The following is a 19,081-nucleotide window of genomic DNA, read 5'->3' as shown; positions in this document are numbered from 1 at the left end:
TTTTTGTTCATTCGCGTGATTAAATTTTTTGTCACACGTGACTTACCTCACTCTTAAAAATGACTTCCTCACTCTGAAATTGACTTTTCTTTGCTTTAATTCTAAGAGATAAAGTCAAATGAGTGCTTGTCACTCTATTTGAAGGTTATTTAAGAGCAGCAAATAAAAACAGCAAGTTGCACAGTAAGTTATACAGATTCTTAATTAAAATCTAAGATCTCAGCCCTTAATGAAAAGAATAAGCTTCTTTTTTGGTGTGTCTTTTTACCTTCTTTTTGAGACTACGGATCTACGAAGCTATTGCGGCTATTTTCTGACAATTTGCCAGCTATGTTTTTTTTTTCGTACAACAATCCATATTTTCATTTTCTGTTCTTTCAATTCAAATGAATTGCGTTATTGGAATTGCGTTAGTGGCTATTTTCAGGCAATATGTCGGGTATTTTAATTGATTAAAACCCTTTCAACTGTTTTCAGGTCAACCAGTGCAACAGCAACAGCTTTTCTACATGCCTCAAGTGGCCATTCAGCCTATACATTCGGCGCCGACTACAGCTGGAGTCAATTTCTCAATGGTACACCAAATGCCGGGCCAACCAGGCATGTTTTTACCTCACGCTAACATGGTAGCAGCCGCCTCGACACAAAACACACCTGCAAACGCATTACAACATCAGCCGACGCCTGCCGGTTTAATTCCTGGAAATCCTGGTGCTGGAAACCCATTCGGTCACCCCGTTGTAAATACGGGTGCTCTGGGAATCTTCGGTGGGAACGGAACTGGTCTGACGCCTATGTATATACCTCAAGCAGCACAACAGCAGTTAAACGCGCCAGCTTTTGTAGCTCCAAACCCAGCATTGTTGCCTTCGACTGTTCACCCTGGCACTTTGGGACAAGTATGGTTTTACTGTGTTGTTATATAACTATTATAAAGCTATCGTTTCCTAAATGTTACATATGAAACAAACATAAACAGTCATACTTTTGCTGAAGAGAAGGCATGTTTAATTGCTCTTGAACGAAGTTCGTAGCAATTATTTTAAACGTGTTGGTCCATGGTTCGAATCCCGGCGTGGTCAACTATTTTTGCACCCATAAATTTCTCTAGGCTACAGCACCTGAATTAAATTGCATCGCCTGTCGTTTGTGAGCCATTCTTCCGACATTATTCGGTTAATGTTTGTTTAAATAGCAACAAAGAATGAACGAGATAATCGAGTCATGATTGATTGGAATCTCTTTGGAATATTTTAGGCTGCAAATATCGTTTGAGGCACTTAAAAGTAAAAAGATCTATAAAAAGTGAAGTTTTTAATTTGACAGGTCGCATCTGCTGGAGACCCGAGCCAGGTTCAAGCAACGTTGTCAGACCCGAAGAGCTCCGCTTCACTGCCTCTGGCGGGGTCTGCTGTCAGCCATACGTACGGCCATGGATCCATGGGCTATTCGAGTAACCTGCAAAGCATAGCACGTCAGCTCATGAATTCGGCCAACCCGCCGAGCTAAAATTTGAACCCAACGAGAGTTTAAAACATTGGTGGTAAGATGAAAATAGAAAGAAACTAAAGCTGAGTTCAGTTCGTGCTGAATGATCATATCATTGTGAATTGTTTGTTTCGGACTGGCCTAATACGCATTAAAATATAATTGCAGTTTAAGTTTCAACTTGACACACTGGAATTCTCCCTTATTCGCCCTTACTTCCGAGTAATACATTGAAATTGGTATAGAAAAAAATTCTACGAGCTTTGATTGCGGCATTTGAAAATTGCAAATCATAATTCACTCTGTCTTAGAATTAAAAACGAATCATTTCAGTTGTCCTATGATTCTTGTTGAATATGGCGGGGGTGGGGGATAAAAACAAAAATTTCTTTAAGAAATTTAAAGAAAAACCTTTGAAATAGAATTCAACTTTGACCTGACTACGTACAATTCTCGACATATATGACTTAATTGATGGTAGATTTTGACTTAATTGATGGTAGATTTTGAGGTCATCGAGAGGGGGGGGGGGGGGGGGGTGTTTGTGTAAAGGGAAAATCCGATAAATTTTCTGTGTAATAGAAAATGCGCTTTTTGTGTTGCTTAAAAGTTTATCACGCGCTGAGAGCAGAAATGTTGCTGAGAGCAGTTATAGTAACACTAAATAGAAACATGTTTTTGTTTGCGAGCAGCAATCTTCATTTTTTCATTGATTCTAAATTGTCATCTTCGCCATGCAGATAATAGCTAAGTATCATTCGAGTGATGTTATGACAAATATATCTATTTTAGATACAGAATAAATAAAAGTTCTCTCAAACCCAAAAAGGAGTTAGTTTTCAAGTTAGGTTTATAAAACTTGTAAATCCGTTCAAATTAGTCGATCTTGTTATCTATTGTTTACAACAGTCACGCAAACCTGATAAGTTATCTGAAGTTTTTAGTCTAATTTTATTGTAGCCTCCATTGTCTATTAAATTTTAATAGCTATTAAATGTTTTTTTAGTAATCAGTGAAGATATACAAAAAAAAATTGTCCAAAAATTTTTTAATTGATATTTTGAAGTTTTGTGTGACTGAATGCGTGTAATGTAATTTTCCATGTAGTTTGTTCATAATTAATCACAAGTTGTAAACTGCCATATATATAGATGATGTCCTCTTTGTGCCGGTAATTGTGGGTTTCAAGTGTTCAGTTGGTGCTATTGCAATTTCTCACGTAACCTCACCCCTAAAATCACACACCTGTTTTTAAGCTGATAAGGTCCCGACTGTTTTACTACTTCTGGTGTCGCCTTGATTGCGAAAAAAATGGCGAAATATACATCAGTTTCTAATAAATAGTCGGTTGTGAAAATGGTACTTTAAAAAATACTAAAAAAGACATTAAATAATCGAATCATAGTTGCTCTTTTCTCCATTGCGACTAAAAACACGCAAAGTAACTGAGTTTTGTTTGCGGTTTTTGAGCATAAATAATTATTGCTATAAGAAATTCGAACGATCGCGATAACTATTTGGTCACTGCTAAAATTTCGTTTATTTCATGTATTTTAGATCATTTACTGGTCAATAATAATTATATTTTTATTGTGACTGGTTTGGAAAATAAATCAAGAATTTTTATGAAATCGTTCAAAATACGAGTTAAGCTAGATTGTCACCAGCAAAAGCAGTTCAATTATTCTGTTAAAAGAGCTCTCAAGCTCAAAACATTTGAAAAAAAAACATTTCAACAAAAATCAAGAAACCATTTAAAAAAGTTAAATGAAAACACCAGAAAAATCGCGATTAGACCGTAGAGATCCGTTGTCAAGTGTCGTCTCAGCGTGGAACAGAAAGGCTTAATTTCTTAATTCGGTTATTGGGTAATTCGGTATCCTAAAAATATCTAGGTTGACAACTTAAACGGTTAAAACTTAAAATCGGAACTTTTACGTACAGAAAAGATAACGGTGCATAACGTACAGAAAAGATCTTATTAATGCCAATTTAGGTGACTAGTATATTAGAAGTGACGTGTTGAGGTGTTGTGATAAGCTGTTGTGAATTATTAGTTGTGGTTACGTTTGGTGCCTTCGTTCAAACTACCGTGGTTAAAAGTTATATGCATTCATGTGTTGTATTTCATCTGTTCTGTTCATCAGAAGAGACAAAATAGCCAACTTGTTATTTCTGATTGGCAGGCGCTATACTGTCGATATAGAAACTGTTTCCACTACGCTTAAAAGATGCAAGTTATTTGTTTTTTTTTTAGTACTTTGATAAGCTGATTTAATACGAAAAGGCTGATTTCATAATAAGTAATTTTATTTGTGATTTATTATTCATAATTTCAAGTTTTGAATTTTTTGGAAATGTTTGCTCTGGGCAATATTTGAACGCAGATATACGCAAACTTCCCGAATGACTTAAAAAGCCATTTAGAGAAAAACTGGGTCTTGAAAACACAGTAAATACATTTTTTTAGAAGCCTGTCAACAAGTTCTTGTTAATTCTCACCGAAATATTGTTTTTACATACCCGAGATATTAGTTGTTAGTCTAGAATCTGAGTAGAAAAAAAAGTTTTATAAATCTAAGGAAACAGTTTTTAGTAATAATTGTGATATAAACCATTGTATGTGGTGTAAACTTAATGTGCAGAAATATATTTCAACATAGAGATATAGTGACCTGTTGTTAAAGATACTTAACTACAAGTGAAGTAGACACACTCACTACATGAAGACTACATTCGGTCATTTTCTCCTTTCGCTCCTCCTATCTTCTTTTACTAAATTAAACAAACAAAACAGACAGCATCATTTCATTAATTTAATTATTTTATTCTCACCTTTTCCTGTTATTATTGCTTAGCCTTTCTTAGCGAGAAATTAGTATTTCCAATTGGAAGTTCATTCACAGTGGACGTTAAAGGGAGCCGAACAATCAAATGACTGGAAAAATTTCAAGATCTGCTCACGAAGGTCTTAAAGTTCCCAATTCGTCTATTGCTTTACGTCTTATCGGCGCTCGGAGAATTTGAGGGAATCGCGTATTTATTGCTTTTACGTACGGTCGTCAGTGCTTCTTTGAAATTCGACTTCAATGAAATTTTGAGTTCTTTAGTTTCGAGTTCTGCAACCGCTGCTCAAAAATGACATCACTAAGACCATTCTTTGCTTCCAAACTCTATTCATCATTGGGAAGTGTTGCTGGCCACAACGCTTCGCGTTAACTAAAATCATTGCTCCTGTAATTAATTGCTCTCAAACGAAGTTTGTAGCAATTATATTTATGCGATTTTTCGCTTGACTGATTTTTCGTCTGACGCTTTTGACTTTTCGTCCTCAAAAACGGGATAAACAGGTAGCGCGCATTAAGTGCTCTTAGAGCCTTTCAGCTCAAACTGTTCTGGAGACTTATACTTATGGTGTGAAGGGAGGAAGAGAGGTTGAAGACACCCCCACTTTTGACCCCCCGCCACTATTGCCCCCACCGCGCTCTTGCCCCCATCCCACTGTTGCCCACCCCCTCCATCTCCATCAGCCCCCGGGGCACCCACCGTCGCTACGTTTGAACAACCGATCGCTAAAAACCCGCAATTTTACACTAATTTTCACAATTTTTTTTCAAGATTTTAAAAAATTGTTGTAACTTTTTGAGTTTGTCAGCCCTGTGTGTCAAGGAACCTCCTCTACGGCGTGTTAATGGGTTACTCCATAGTTTCTAGTGCTAGTGGATTGGTTTCAACATTTAAACGATTTTCATCATTTTTTGACAATTTTTTTCTATTTTTTGATAATTATTTTTCGTTATTCAGGTTTTTGCGGACCCAGGGGCCAGAAAACCTCCTTAAGCGTTTAATAATAAGTCACTGAAAAATTTTTAATGGCCATGGAATTGTTTTAAACTTTTTAATATCACAAGTTTTAGCATTTTTTTTGATAAATTTTTCAATTTTTTCAAGATTTTTTTGAAAATGTTTGTCGGTTTTTTGGTTTATACAGCCTCAAGAACCAAGGAATCTTCTCTAGGGTTTGACAATAGTTTACTGTATAGTTTCTAAAAGTAATGGGATGTTTTTGGCCATGGATTAGTTTTCAACTTTTATTATCACCAATTTTAGCAGTTTTTAATGCAATTTGCATTTTTTTTGTAATTTTGTCATTTGTTTTAGGTTTCAGGATCCACAACGTCCTCTGGGGTTTGATTTTAGGTGGATGCATAGCTTGTAGATGTAATAGAACGTTTTTCAGGATTTTAATGTCAGCAATTTTTAAAAAATGGTTGCAAAGTTTTTTTTAATCTTTTGGATTTTTTTATTTTTTCCGGCAACAGGGTACTAAGGACCTCCTTCAAGATTTGACGATGAGCTGTTGCATATTTTCTAGTGTTATTGGAATGGTTATCAATATATTATTGACTCCATCCTTAGCAATTTTTTGATAAAATTTTTTCAATATTTCTTAAAATTAGTATCGTGTTCCAACTTTATGGATCTTTATGAGCCAGTGAAACTATTCAAAGCTTGAGATATGGATACTAGATAGTCTCTTGAGACAATCAACTGGTTTTGAAGATTTTAATTTTTTGAATTTATCAAGACTTTGTTAAAATTTGCAATTGTTTTCAGAAGTTTTTTGTCCTTTAATGATTTTGACCATCATTACTGTACGAAGCTTTTCAAGTCTTGCAGATTGGTTACTTAAAATAACTCCAGAGAGAAAAAATAGTTTTGAACTTTTTCACTGCAAAATTTGGAAGCTTTTCTTTTGAATTTTGCAAATTTTAAAAATATATGGTTTTTATTTGATTTATTTACAAGGCTAGAAAACTGAAAATTTGAAGGGTCGAAGCAAGCTAAACCTAGCCTCACTAAATCGTGATTAGCTACTGACGAAGCCAACTGCTCGCCGGTCGTTTGATACCAATTCGCCCGACGTTAGTTGGTTATGTTTATTAATAGCGGGATTGTTTTTTAACTCGAAATATTGTTTGTTCAGGTGTATTGTCCGCATTCTAGCAATCTCCCACAAACTTGCAATTTATTTAATATGATGAATCACAGATTTTGCTGTGATTACTTCTCGCTGTAAAAGTTCCGACTGATATCTGTTTTCTTTAAATATTCTTGGGGCTAGGTATTAAACAATTTTTTGCCGTGAAAAATTATTGTTTCCTGTCTAAAAGAAAAGTGTCTTTTCTTAATAGCTGTGACGCCAGAACGAAAAAATTATTGTTTCTTCAGTACTAAATTTAAGTTTTGTTTGGAATAATTCAGGTTAGCTTAGGTAATCGCAGATTTAATTGCCGAGTTCTAATTTCTCAAGGCCTCTCTAATGAGTTACTGCATGAAAATTTTCTGCTAGCTTTGTTTTTTACGCAATCAGTATCTGTGCAACCTATGATTTCTGACCATTTTTTCAACGCTTGGTTTTTTATAAAGCGTTTTGACCTAGCTGAACTTTTTGTAGATTTTGAAAATAGTTTTTCTGAATTCATAACAAGATGTTATTTAGAAAAACGCTACAGTGGATAATTGGCTCATATGTAAAATTTTGGTTACATTTTGGTTTTTAATATTTTGGGTTTTTGAGCCGATTTTTTTTGGTTTAGTTTATATGGCAGCATACTTTTGACTACTCACGAATTGATTGCCATTGTATATGATGGGTGCTGATTTTCATTGTCCTTGACGGAAGATTTTAGCAATTTTTGTAAACGTGTGTGTCGTTCTTTTGCGTGAACTTTTCGTCGAGAGAATTTCATCCAACGTTAGTCGGCTTTTATTTTTAATTAGATTTTACACATATTCCAATTATGGCGATTGTTTGAATGTTTCACTTCTTTGGATTCTTTTTTTCATCTTTGATAGCAAGAGGTTGGCTGTATAATTAAACTTAGCTTTCAACGATGAATAATGAAATGTACAGGTTTTCCAATTACATTTTTCAAAATATGGCACGTGCGTCTGGGGGATGCAAATAATATGCATTCACTAAGCTGGGGAGGCACAAAGGGGAAGATTCCCTTTTTTCTATTAGCTCCGTTTTTATGGACATCAGAACGGCTCAACGGCTATCTCTTAGGTACGCTCCTTTTTAATTCACTTTACCCTTTGGGCACTTTTTTCGTTTTACATAAGTCACGATTCTCACGTTTGACTTCTGATTTACTTCACTCACTGTTTCAACTGAGTGGCTTTTAAATTCTTTCACGCATAGAATTACGCAATATTGTGAATACTGTCAAACTCAAAATATCAAACTCAAAAACGGGATAAACCAATAAGGTCCGGTCATTAAGTCATTGAGAATTAGTTTATCAAAGGTCATTAGAGTGTTTGCTAGCTGACATTGGTATTTAGATTATTAGTTTTCAATTTAGAAGTTGAATTAAGGGTTTTTTCCCATTATACCCCCCCCCCCCCCCCCAGCTCAGTGGTCAGATGAAGTATAGCCCCCCCCCCCCTCCCCATCACGGTGATTGATTATACCATAATTGGGGGCTATAATGGGAAAGATGCGAACTAAGTATAGTTTTAGAATCTGACAAACTGCACGCCAAATTAGAGCATTTTGTGACACTGAAAAGAAGAACAGAAAAAAAATCAGGCAATCTGTTTCTTCTTTATTTGTTGTAATCCCGATGTGCACCAAGCGCGTCAACGGCGGCTATTTTCCGGCAATCTGCCCCTTATGTTTTAAAATTTATCATTTTCCTTGGATATTTAATCTTTCGTTTGCAGGTGGTATCGTTTAATTCGTTGCAGAGGGAATAATTTTTTTGCACCTACTCCTATTTATTCTTGGAGTTTAACCAGGAATTTTTCTTGGTCTTACTCTCAAGTTTTTTGACTTTTTTGATATTGAAAGGGCTGATATTCAATTTCTCTGAAATTTAGTGGGGCAGGGATTTGGTAATGAGCTAATTTTCGCCTTTAGGCTTTTGATGTGCATCTGTTTAACTTTTCCTGGAGAAACTTGGTTTCACAGTTGCTTAAAATTGCTTGAGCAAGAAAAATTTCTTTTGGAATGCATAAACAAAAAATCAGTTGTTTTCGAGGGAATCAAAATTTAATTTTCGTTTTTTTCTTATCATATAGTTCAATTTGCTTGAATTTTATTAGCCAGGATATCCGTTAATGTTTAATTGTTCTTTGACAATCTTAGAAAACATTTGTCTATTTTTGAAACTTACCAGATCTGTTTCCAATAAAACAAAATTTTGCAGTTTACGGATTTCATGATGTTTTGTTCATCAGTTTATTATCTGGATTTTCAAAAATGTGCTGTTATTTTCTGATTAATAAAGGAATTATTATTGTAGTTTCTTGCTTCAATGGTGTCATTAGTGAAATCTTTGCCGTTGCGACAATGATTTAAATTTTCCAATCAAATCTTTTAATTAATTCTGGTAAGGAACTTTTGTGGATAAAAAAAGGAGTTTCGGTTTCAATTTGGTTCTGTTTGGTATAATGTTTGAATTGCTTCTCTGATTATGTCGGTTGTTTTCGAAATTTTTATTTGCCTTGTTTTTGTTATGACTATTTTGTCAAACGCCAAAAATTAAAATCTGGCTTCTAATACACTGCAACTTGATCTCTATGTATACGTTATTTGTCAGTGCTTTCTACATAGGTTTTTTGATCAATCGCGTGAGAATACATAGGTTTTTAGATCAATCGGAACAGAACAGATCCAATTTTTTTCCTACAGCACGTGCACTTTTTGTCGCTCGTTATTATGTTTGTTCTATACAAAAATGTCAGGGACAAACTCCTAGGTACAGTTGATTTTTGATATAGTGTACTTTTCTACTCTCGCAAACGTTTTTGTGAGGAAATTTCTGCTATTATAACCGTAACCATTCAAATCTATATTTTAGGACTTTTCCTTTGCGAACAAATAGGATTCGGCGTAGTTATTGCTAAAAATTTTGCTTGCTTCGAATTACTGTTTTGAAATGACTAAGAGGGAAGGTTCTAATGAAAATTGCTGAACATGTTCAAGTGTCGGGATGTCCTTTTTTGTTGAGCAAAATTTTAGAAGCAAAGGTTACAAGTATCACACAAAAATTATTTTGGGTGGTTAACTACAGTGGTTTGACTAAATATTAAGGAAAAAAGCGGTAGAATAATCGCTTAAATCTTACGTGTTTATTATCGGAAGAGTTTGAAAAGTTGATATTTCTTTCATATATACAGGTTACTAAATGACGTAATTTTAAAGATATTTTTTGGTTTTTTAGTACTCATAATAGCTAAGATTTACAAGCATGAACACCAAAATCACGTTCTAGATACATAAAAAATCAGCAAAAACTAAATTGAGAAATGCCTTTTTAAGGAGAGATCTTTGTGCTTTATTAAAAATGATTTAAAGATATTAGAGTGAGACATGTGGTATAATTGAACAAGGAATAAATTTTTGGGTGCATCACTTAATCTAATGTTTGCTCAAATTTTTAGCAAGAAAATTTTTCGAATTGGTCCTCGAGTTAATAGTCAAATGAAACGCGTTCAGCAAAAAATTTGGCACAGCAAATACCTTTATTGTCTCAGCAAAACAGGTGAAGAAATAGAACTTTAATCTTGAGAGCATGTTGAAACTAGAAGAAAACTGTCTCAGATTGTCCCAAATTTTTTGACAAATTGACTACTGACGCATTTTTCAGGAACAAAAAATTTCCAACGAATACAGATTTGTTCTATTAGAAGGCTTTTCGCATCTGAGTAGAATAATTCTCTACAAGTTATTGCCAGCCCATTCACTATCAAACACTGTTCCAGCTTTCAATTTTTCGGAGTTCCAACAATAAATATTTTTGTGAATTTTACGCTTGCCTGGGGTTTTCTGGAATAAATAGTCGTGCCTTTGTATAATTTTTCAACACCAAAACCAACTGATTGAATAGAGTTTTCCATTTTCTGTCGATTGAAGGGAAAGCTCAAAAAGGCTTCAAATTTTGGCCAAAAACTGCTAATTGGAATTACGAAACGACAGAGCCTTTCAAAAGTAATCTTTTGCCATTATTGTCCTTTTAACTGCCGAAATGTTTTGTTTTTTTTTTTGCGTGAGCAGAATAAAACTTCAAAATAGCAATGTGTGAATGCTCACGAAAAACTGAATCTGTGTTCTGAAAAAGACGCAATTATCTTTCTGACAGTAGACAGAAGCTTAGATTTTTTTGTCATCATTAGGTGTGCAAAAATAACTAAATTGCTGAGAATATCTTGAATGAACATTTTTTGCATTCTAATCTTCGTGATTATCTTAAAAAAAGGTTATTGCTTTAATAATATAATAAGACGTTTACGCTTTCTTTCGCACTCCGATATTGTTTCTTTAAACTTTTAGGATGAGCATAATGAAACATCTCTGGAGGATGAACTTAAATGAAATTATTTTATCTTCTCGATGTTTTTTACCTCTACTCATGTTTACATTCAAATCAATAATTAGTTTTGAGATCTTTAGAAATTTTATCATAAGTGCGAGAAAAAAGTTATTAATTTTGTGCCTACAATAGAATAATGAAGGTCTTTAACGCAGTTATGGAGACAATTGTCATTTGTGAACTAAGATATTTTACAGACCTTATAATAAAGTACGTATTTATTCCATACTTGTATTTGAGGTGCTTTTGAGGTTTCTGGATGCAAGCATTGTTTTTCGAAGATTAGATAATTTTTCCTTATGCATAAAACGTTTCTTTGGAAAGAGCTTAGAGGGTTATAAGAAAAACTAATTTAAAATTATCTATTGCATATCTCATTTTTTTGATTAAAAAATGAAATATGCAATAGTTGTTTTTTTAAATTTTTTTCAAATTTTGTTTCAAGTTTTCTAATAGTTAATTTTTAATTATTTTATTCGAAGTTTTTATGTTTTCTACCTTTTTTTCCGCTTCATTTTCAAATTATAACAACCGTTTTGTCTTAAAAAACGCTTATAATTAGAAATCAAATTTTCTTGACAAGTTGTTAACAGTCATCACGGATGTGACAAACTGAACTAATATTGCTCGATTTTTTCTCATTAAGGTAATTTCTGATCTTCTGTTCTCTAAATTAATGAAGTTAAGTTGAGCGAGAAAAAATTGGCGTTTAGAACATTTTCTTATCAAATACCATAGCACAAAACTATTACGCAACACAAGACTTGACAATGATCATACAAACACAGGACAATACTACAAATAAAAACAAAATCACTGCTTTTCAAGTAGCGAAAGTTTTTTTTTGTGCTTTTAAAAGTTTTAAATTTTTTATGTTTCAAATAGTTTTTAGTACACGAATTATTTTTACGAGCGGAAATTGAGGAACTTTCTGCATTATAGTCGTATCAATCTTTTTTTGAATATAGTGTTTATATTTTAAGATAAAATCGTGCTTGTAGTTAATCTTGTTATTAAACTGCAGTAATTTAAAATTGCTGTTTATTCATAACAAAAACTCGTTCTTTGAAATTATTGAAATAAATTTACTAAATTCTTTGAAATAAACTGAAAATATTAAAAATGAAAACTGATACGACTATAACGGAGAAATTGCTTTGTATATTTTTGCCATTGAATGGCATCAAAATAAGTTTGTGACGTCACAACAAATCACGACACTAGAGCGAAACTAAAACCGAAATGTTTCAAATCAAATTTTTATGAATTTCTGCTCTCAGAAAGTATTTTTCGAACTGCTACCCCCGCTGTTATTGTCTTTCCTGTTCTCGAATAAGTTCAAAAATCCCTCAAACATCGAAATCAGCGTTTCCATCGTCCGGGCGGGCATTCCTTGGGAGTCATAGAAATCCTGGCTCAATTTAGTTTTCAAAAGCAGCGTACACAATTGTACGCTTGAATCGACCCCGACAATTTTTCCAGTCTTTTTGTTGCCAGACGCGTCGTGGGTAATTTCCCTTTTGGGCGTAAGACGCTCAAAACAGGTCAGAAACTGCGGGGGGCTGTTACTCATTGGTCGCCTCATAATAAACTGAGCTGTTCCGCAAAATTCTAACCCGGGCATGGGCGGAATTGTGAAATCAAGGGTGTATTTCCCGCGGAAAAATAGCTGTACTTCATCCGGGGTCATTTTGTTCACGCGTTCCCGGATAAACTTTTCGTTAAACTTCAGTTTCGGCTCCGAACTGTAAGTTCCAGTCTGCATGTTAACACCCAGGTGGATTTTAGTTCCACTTGTAATTCCACAATCCACCATTTGGCGGAAGTTCTCAGGAGAAAGAACTCCGATTCGATCGTGGGAGAGTTTGAAGGACGAGCGCGGTAAGCAAGTTCTTGCGCACACTTCGTGGTAGAGGTCGCGGAAAGTTGCCCATTCGAGGAGTTCGATGACGAGAGGTGCTCGCATTGGGTTCACAACTAGCAGAGAGATTGTATTTATTGAATCTTCACAATCTTGATTACCACACCCACAGTCCATTGAAGTCGCTCTTAGGGTCGTCATAGTAACTGGTTATAACAGCTAGGGTTAGTAGTTATGAATGAAGCGAGAATAACGTTTATTTTATAATAATTTGTTCACAAAATTGAGAAAAGTTGTCAATTACGAAAAATTGAGAAACGTTGTCAATTTGATTATTTTTTTTGAATTTGAGAATTATAAGAATTGGGTAACTTTGTGTGTGGCAAAATTATGTTATGTTTGTTTGTGTTTGATGTTTTGGTTTTTCAAATTTGGTCAAGATTTTATTAAGTTTATTAAGTTCGATGTGTACAAGAGATGTAATGTTATTAAACCCACGGCAAACCTTAGAATGAATTTAAGTGAAACGATTTGAAAAGCTGGGATTGAATTTTAAATCCCACTGGCTACAATTAACTCGGCATTTTAATTAAATATAATTATCACCTACAATTATATTTGTCGCCTCAACTTTTCGGGTATCAAATCAAGAATTGGACCAATTTGAATTTGTGATTAAATTTAGTTTCACCAATTGAAGTCGCATTTTAATTGCCAACTTTAATTAAAGGTGTAATGCTGTGAAAGACTACTCGAGTCGAATTAAGTCTGTGAACAAATAAAGTTGGGCTCCAGTATTTCTAACTCGTCTGAGAGTAATTATTACTATGTCTAATTAGTTCAAAAAAATGAGAACTAAAAGTTGCGCCATAAATGGAACTAAATGGTAATGAGGGAGAAATTTAGATCAGCGAAAATGGAAACGAGAATTGCTGGGAATTTTGAAAAACAAAAATTGAAAAGGGTACTGAATTTTGTACAAATAAAATCTAAGTCCAAATTCAATATTTTCAGAAAATTTGTCTCAAATCAATATAGTAATTAATGTCATTTAAATTTAAATTTTATCGGTCATCATATTTTTTATCAAAAATTTTCATACACACACATACACTCATATATATATATATATATATATATATATATATATATATATATATATATATATATCTTTTTAGTAAGTCAATTTAGTTCTCCAGCTTAGTAAAAATAGAATTATGCGAAGTTTAAATTCATCTTTGCGACATAAAAACATCGAGATAATGTGAAACTAAAGCAGTATAAAGACATTTAAAGCGAAATATATATAATACAATTTACGATTAAATTTAATTCACAAATCATAATTATTCTAATTTGATCAAAATTGGGTTTCAAATTGAATTTTGCGCTCATTTAAAATAAATTCAATTTACTGTGGCCGCGATCTAAAAGCTTTTTGATGAATTTACGAAGACAGTTTAAAGAAAGATTATGGTCCAGTGAACAAACTAAACTTGGTACATAACTAGCCAGCGCCCCTAACTTTAATTGATATTGTGCTAATTTTTGGAATTCGGCGATAAAAGGACAGAGATACTGTGAAATTAACGATTAGTATGATTGTTCTTTTTTTCACAATATGCCACACTGTAATGACCTTTATACATATGTTCAGACCCGTTTTGTGAAAAGAGGTAAAATGGAACAAATGATCCTTTTTAATTCATAGGGGCGCTGGCTTAAAATGTAACATTGCCAAGTTGTCTAATTCTTGAAATTTGTTTTCTGATAAAAACTGAACAACTTTAGCAAGATCTTGATCTCGTCCCATATAAAGTTTCATTTTACTTACGGATTTGTAACAATATGTGTGAAAAGTTGATCATTACACGTGTAAGATCTTAAAACAACTCTTAAACTATTATTAGCGTTGCAAAGATTTGACTTGCAGCAATAATGTCGCTTTATGTTGCAGAAATTTTTGAAAGAAACTTGTAATCAAATTCAGTTGAGAGTTAAGTTTCATTCCGACAAGTTCAAAGCAAAGTTTTTCCCATTTTGATTGAAGAATTTGGGCAAAATGAAATGTTAACAATTTTGCAGGGCTTTATGTTAGTTGAAATTTACAATAAACAATGAAATCAAGCTTGTCGGAAGTGTTAGATATAAAATGGCATTATTGGTCTGGTGGAATGTTCAAAATTGATGAAAAAATGTTTCCTCTTTCAGACGTTTCCAAGAAAGTTTAATCTCTTCTTTCAAGAAAAAAAGATCTTGATTTGAGGTTCATTATGGGAATAAAGCGAACAATTAAGCTTGTTTCCGCATGGATGATAGTTTTCAACGGTGAACGCAAAGTAAGCCGAAGTAAAAGCAAGCCGACATAAAAGCAAGCCGAAAATTATGTAATAAATATGTAATCTATCAGAAATAATACATGGTTAACCGTTACAACCAACACTGCGCATAGTTTTACAGTGCATAATGTATTCAATGCTCCAAAGAAACAAAAATCCGTCAATTTATAGACATCAAAGGGGTACGGGTATCAGCGGACCGCTGTCCATGACCATGCCTCTCATGCGCTGTGGAATGCAATCCAGAAACCGCGGGCCGGTTATTGCGGCGAAGCAGCGACGCGCGTTATGCGCGCCCACTAGGGGCGACTTAAAGTACGGGTACCCCATATTTTTTTGGCTTACTTGACATCATTTTCGAAATTCTGCTTGCTTGCCTATCGGCTTGCTTGACTGCTACCGTTTTTAACGCATAAAGAAGATGGGATTAGCAAAAATTAAGTGGTCAAGCAGGCCGATAGTCAAGAAAGCCGAGTTTTTAAAATGAAGTCAACTAAGCCAAAAATTTTCGAGATAACCGGCCCGCAGTTTCCGGATTACGTTCTAAAGCGGATGAGGGGCTCTGTCATGGAGTAGTCCGTTGGCACTACAAATCTCCAGATCTCTTAAAAATGACCTTATATTGTTGCCATGGTGCACTGGAATACATAAAAGATTGCAAAAACTATGCGCAGTCTTATTTTGGCTTGTTCTGCGTCCACCGCGTTCGGGAATTCATATGAAAAATAATTAGTTGGGTATGACTGTACTCTATCAGATGTCTGATTTTTTTTGCTGAAATCTACACAACAAAAAACGAATATAATGGTTATGCATGAAATAAAATTTTAGTTGAACTTTTTTTCGACAAGCTTTTCTTCAAGATTTTCTGAAATTGTGATGTATTTAGGCATTGAACGTAATTGAAACAAAAAAGATAATTTACCCAACCACCCAAAAGTTTTGTTGGCACGTCACCTGTCTTAATGATCTCAATTTCTGTTTAACTGAGCCAGCCTAATTATAAAATATGGAAAAAAATACCAAAAGTGGTGCAATTTTTTTTCAAAAAGTGACTCAATTGACTATTAATTGAAGAAGTTTTTAACGAGGATTAAACGGATGGCAACTTTGCGAACAAAGCCTTCAAACTTTTTTTAGAAATTTTGTCTCTTTATTATCTTTATTATATCACACCGATGTATTCGCCGAATGCAACACAATAACCGCAATTTTATGCAATATTTTTGACCGCTTATCGTGCATTTATTTTTTTTTTTGAAAAATTTTAAATATTGACTTCAAAAAAATTTTCTTCAAAAAAGCAAAACCGAAGTTGGACGAGCAAAAGCGACTAAAACAGTACAGTTTTACGTGTCTTTGTGTCAATTTCTGTATCAGCAAAGCTTAAAAAGATTGACTTTCATAGAGTTTCTGAAAGAGGAAACAAGACTTAAAAAACAGCAGCATTACTCATAATCTTGTAGTGTAGGGTTGCTCAATATTATTTGCAGCATCTTCTGAATTAGAATTTCCATGAATAGAATTGCGAACATTCTCTCTTCTGGTTGGCTGTGATAGATGACTTACATCCGGGAGGTTCGCAGGTGTGTGACTCCTCTGGTTTGGCTGGTTTAGCAACATGTTGTTTGGATTGGTAGGTACGCGTTTGTTATGAGGGCATAGTTCAGTGTTGGAAAAGTTGTTGATGTTGTTTGTTTGTGGAATATTGGCGGAGTCTGGAACTGGGCTGAAAATGGAAGACAGATTTCAAATTATGAATTGGGGTTACTTTACTCTTAACTTTGGGTTTCATGCAATCTTTCGATATACTATATAGAGTTATCGCCAGAGTCAGATTTTGAAATTAAGTTGGCAATAACTCAAAATGTGCTCAAGTTAATTTAAAACAAGTTTAAGAACGAAAACTCATAACAAAGATTGTTGGCGCCAATAATGAACAGAAGTTTGAGCCATCAGACCAAGAGAAACGGATTCAAAGCTCTAAAAATTGAAATTCCGTCAAAACTCAAAAATTCCCAAAACTGAAAGATTTTACAATTTGGAACTAAAATTCTGAACACCCCACCCCCATTTTGAGATAAGAAACCCTGAGTGAACCAAGGTTTAGGCATGCAATTAGGGTAACCCCTAAGCTGTACATGGACCCAACGAAAAGTATTGCATCATACCTACAAGTGTGGCTATTAGCACATACATGTTGCAAAAAGTGCATTTTTCGATATTTTGTCATTTATTGATAAATTTTATGAAGTGTTAATTCTATGATCCTTTAGGTGTTTATTCATGGTCAAATGTCATACATTTGAAGCATTCAGTAATACATATGTATCAGTCTTGCTTATGTCAGCAAAAGCTAATAGGGCAACAATTTGACTTTTACTACGCAATTACTTTCTTAGGTCACTAACTCGATTAACCAATAAGAAACGAGTAACGATGAAGTTAAAACCGATAATTGACTGATTATTTACTTTAACCGATTCTTTTGGGTAGTGCAACCAAATTGTGCTTAGAACCGTTGGAAACTGTTAAAAAGAGCAGTTGGCTCTCTTTTAGACTATAAACTGATTCTTCATCAACTTTAGGTTTTTGTGTAAAGTGTTTCTAGATAGCAAAGATCTGCAAAGTTTCAATGTTAGTTGAGCTTTCTTACAAGAAGTTAGGAAAAAAACTATCATAATTTAGTCATTCGAAATAAGTGCCGCGGCTTAAAATTCTTGAACCAGGCCTTGAAGATTAGGTTCCGCTGAGATTCTTGAGCAGCCGCAACATTTGCTCCACCGATCCAGACAACAAGCAATACAACCCGGACACCAGCAATACGACCCAAACATCAACACGGACCCCGAAAACAATAATAACCAGAAATCTTCTATTCATTTTGGCGAAGGAATCCGGACACCCGGACGACAGAACACGGCGATTCGTTTGGATCAAGCAATGAGTTATCGAATAAGAGTAGACAAGTATTGAACGTTTCGTTTAAGCGCATTGATTGACATGGGTAACAGAAAAGCAACAAAATCAATGACTGTTAACAAAAAGATGTTTATGCTATTAACCCAGCAAAATCGTCTGGACTGAACATGGCAAGTCTCACCATGAAACATAAAGAGTTACGTGAACGTCACTCCGAAGTTTGAGACAAAACATTTTAGAAATTACTATGGTCATCACAGGATCGAAATATAAATCAGAGAAGACATTGATCGAAACGATTAACACTTCAAATAAGTCAGCATTAAAATCCAACAACTGCCAAATGGTCTAGTTGACTTTTCAACTAGAGGAAGAGGTATCGAATTTTCTTTCAACAAGAATTTCTCAAAAGGGTAGAAACGAGCAAAGAATCTTACAAACATTCAAAACTCAGAGAAAAGTACTCTGGAACTTTCCGATACCATTGGTCAGAGTGTGGAGGAGTTTGAAATGTTCAATTCTCAACGGTAAACCTCATAACACCTGGAAATAAGCTGTCAGAAATCTGTGCAAAGTAATTCAACAAATTAAAGACCTGTCCATGAAGAATACACTGTGCGGACTAAGGAGGCAACAAATAACAAGTACAGAAAACTGAAGCTATAAAATAGTCCAATTCCAGTGCTCCAATTGTCAGATATGGGGTAGTAGAAGTACAACGTCTTCAAGTTGCTTCACTAAAGACAAAATTTACCGAAGCAAGCAAACAATGCAGCACAAAAAGTGACAGCAGTTAACCCTTAGCGGTAGCAGAGCCAGCGTCAGCTTGCAAAACGGATCAAAATACTATTGACCATAAAAGAACTTCAGGGGAAACCTTAATTTCACAAAATAGGCAACGAAGGAACTCGCTGAACACATGGAAAGCATTCCGAACCGGATTGATTCTGAGAGGATTGGGTGTCCTTTAACTCATCTCTGAAATGGTCTAAAAATCCAATCTCATGCACGAGACCAACCAGGTTGACGAACCACTTCAACTGCACTGTGTTCATCAACAAACAAGACGGCCAGAGACAAAAAGTTTG

General features: G+C 34.4%; 3 protein-coding genes across 3 annotated transcripts in view; 2 read left to right on the top strand and 1 right to left on the bottom strand.

Annotated features, from left to right (window-relative positions):
- Positions 1–1,721, top strand: part of LOC142345929 (uncharacterized) — a 40,737-nt gene extending 39,016 nt beyond the window's left edge. The window contains exons 8-9 of the mRNA XM_075398393.1: positions 478–899; positions 1,327–1,721. Of these exons, the coding sequence (XP_075254508.1) occupies positions 478–899; positions 1,327–1,509 (605 nt within the window). The 3' untranslated portion in view covers positions 1,510–1,721. The remainder of the gene's footprint in view (positions 1–477; positions 900–1,326) is intronic.
- The window catches only part of LOC142345524 (uncharacterized), a 562,956-nt gene that overhangs the window by 44,626 nt on the left and 499,249 nt on the right, over positions 1–19,081 (top strand). The window lies entirely within an intron of this gene.
- LOC142346288 (glutamate [NMDA] receptor subunit 1-like) overlaps positions 16,478–19,081 on the bottom strand; it is a 67,179-nt gene continuing 64,575 nt past the window's right edge. The window contains exon 18 of the mRNA XM_075398802.1: positions 16,478–16,800. Coding sequence (XP_075254917.1) covers positions 16,524–16,800 — 277 coding nt within the window. The 3' untranslated portion in view covers positions 16,478–16,523. The remainder of the gene's footprint in view (positions 16,801–19,081) is intronic.

This window comes from Convolutriloba macropyga, chromosome 9 (assembly GCF_964194025.1).
Source record: "Convolutriloba macropyga chromosome 9, txConMacr16.3, whole genome shotgun sequence".
Classification (NCBI taxonomy): Eukaryota; Metazoa; Xenacoelomorpha; order Acoela; family Convolutidae; genus Convolutriloba; species Convolutriloba macropyga.
The sequence above is the reverse complement of the archived record's forward strand: the minus strand, read 5'-3'. Positions and strand labels throughout refer to the sequence as shown.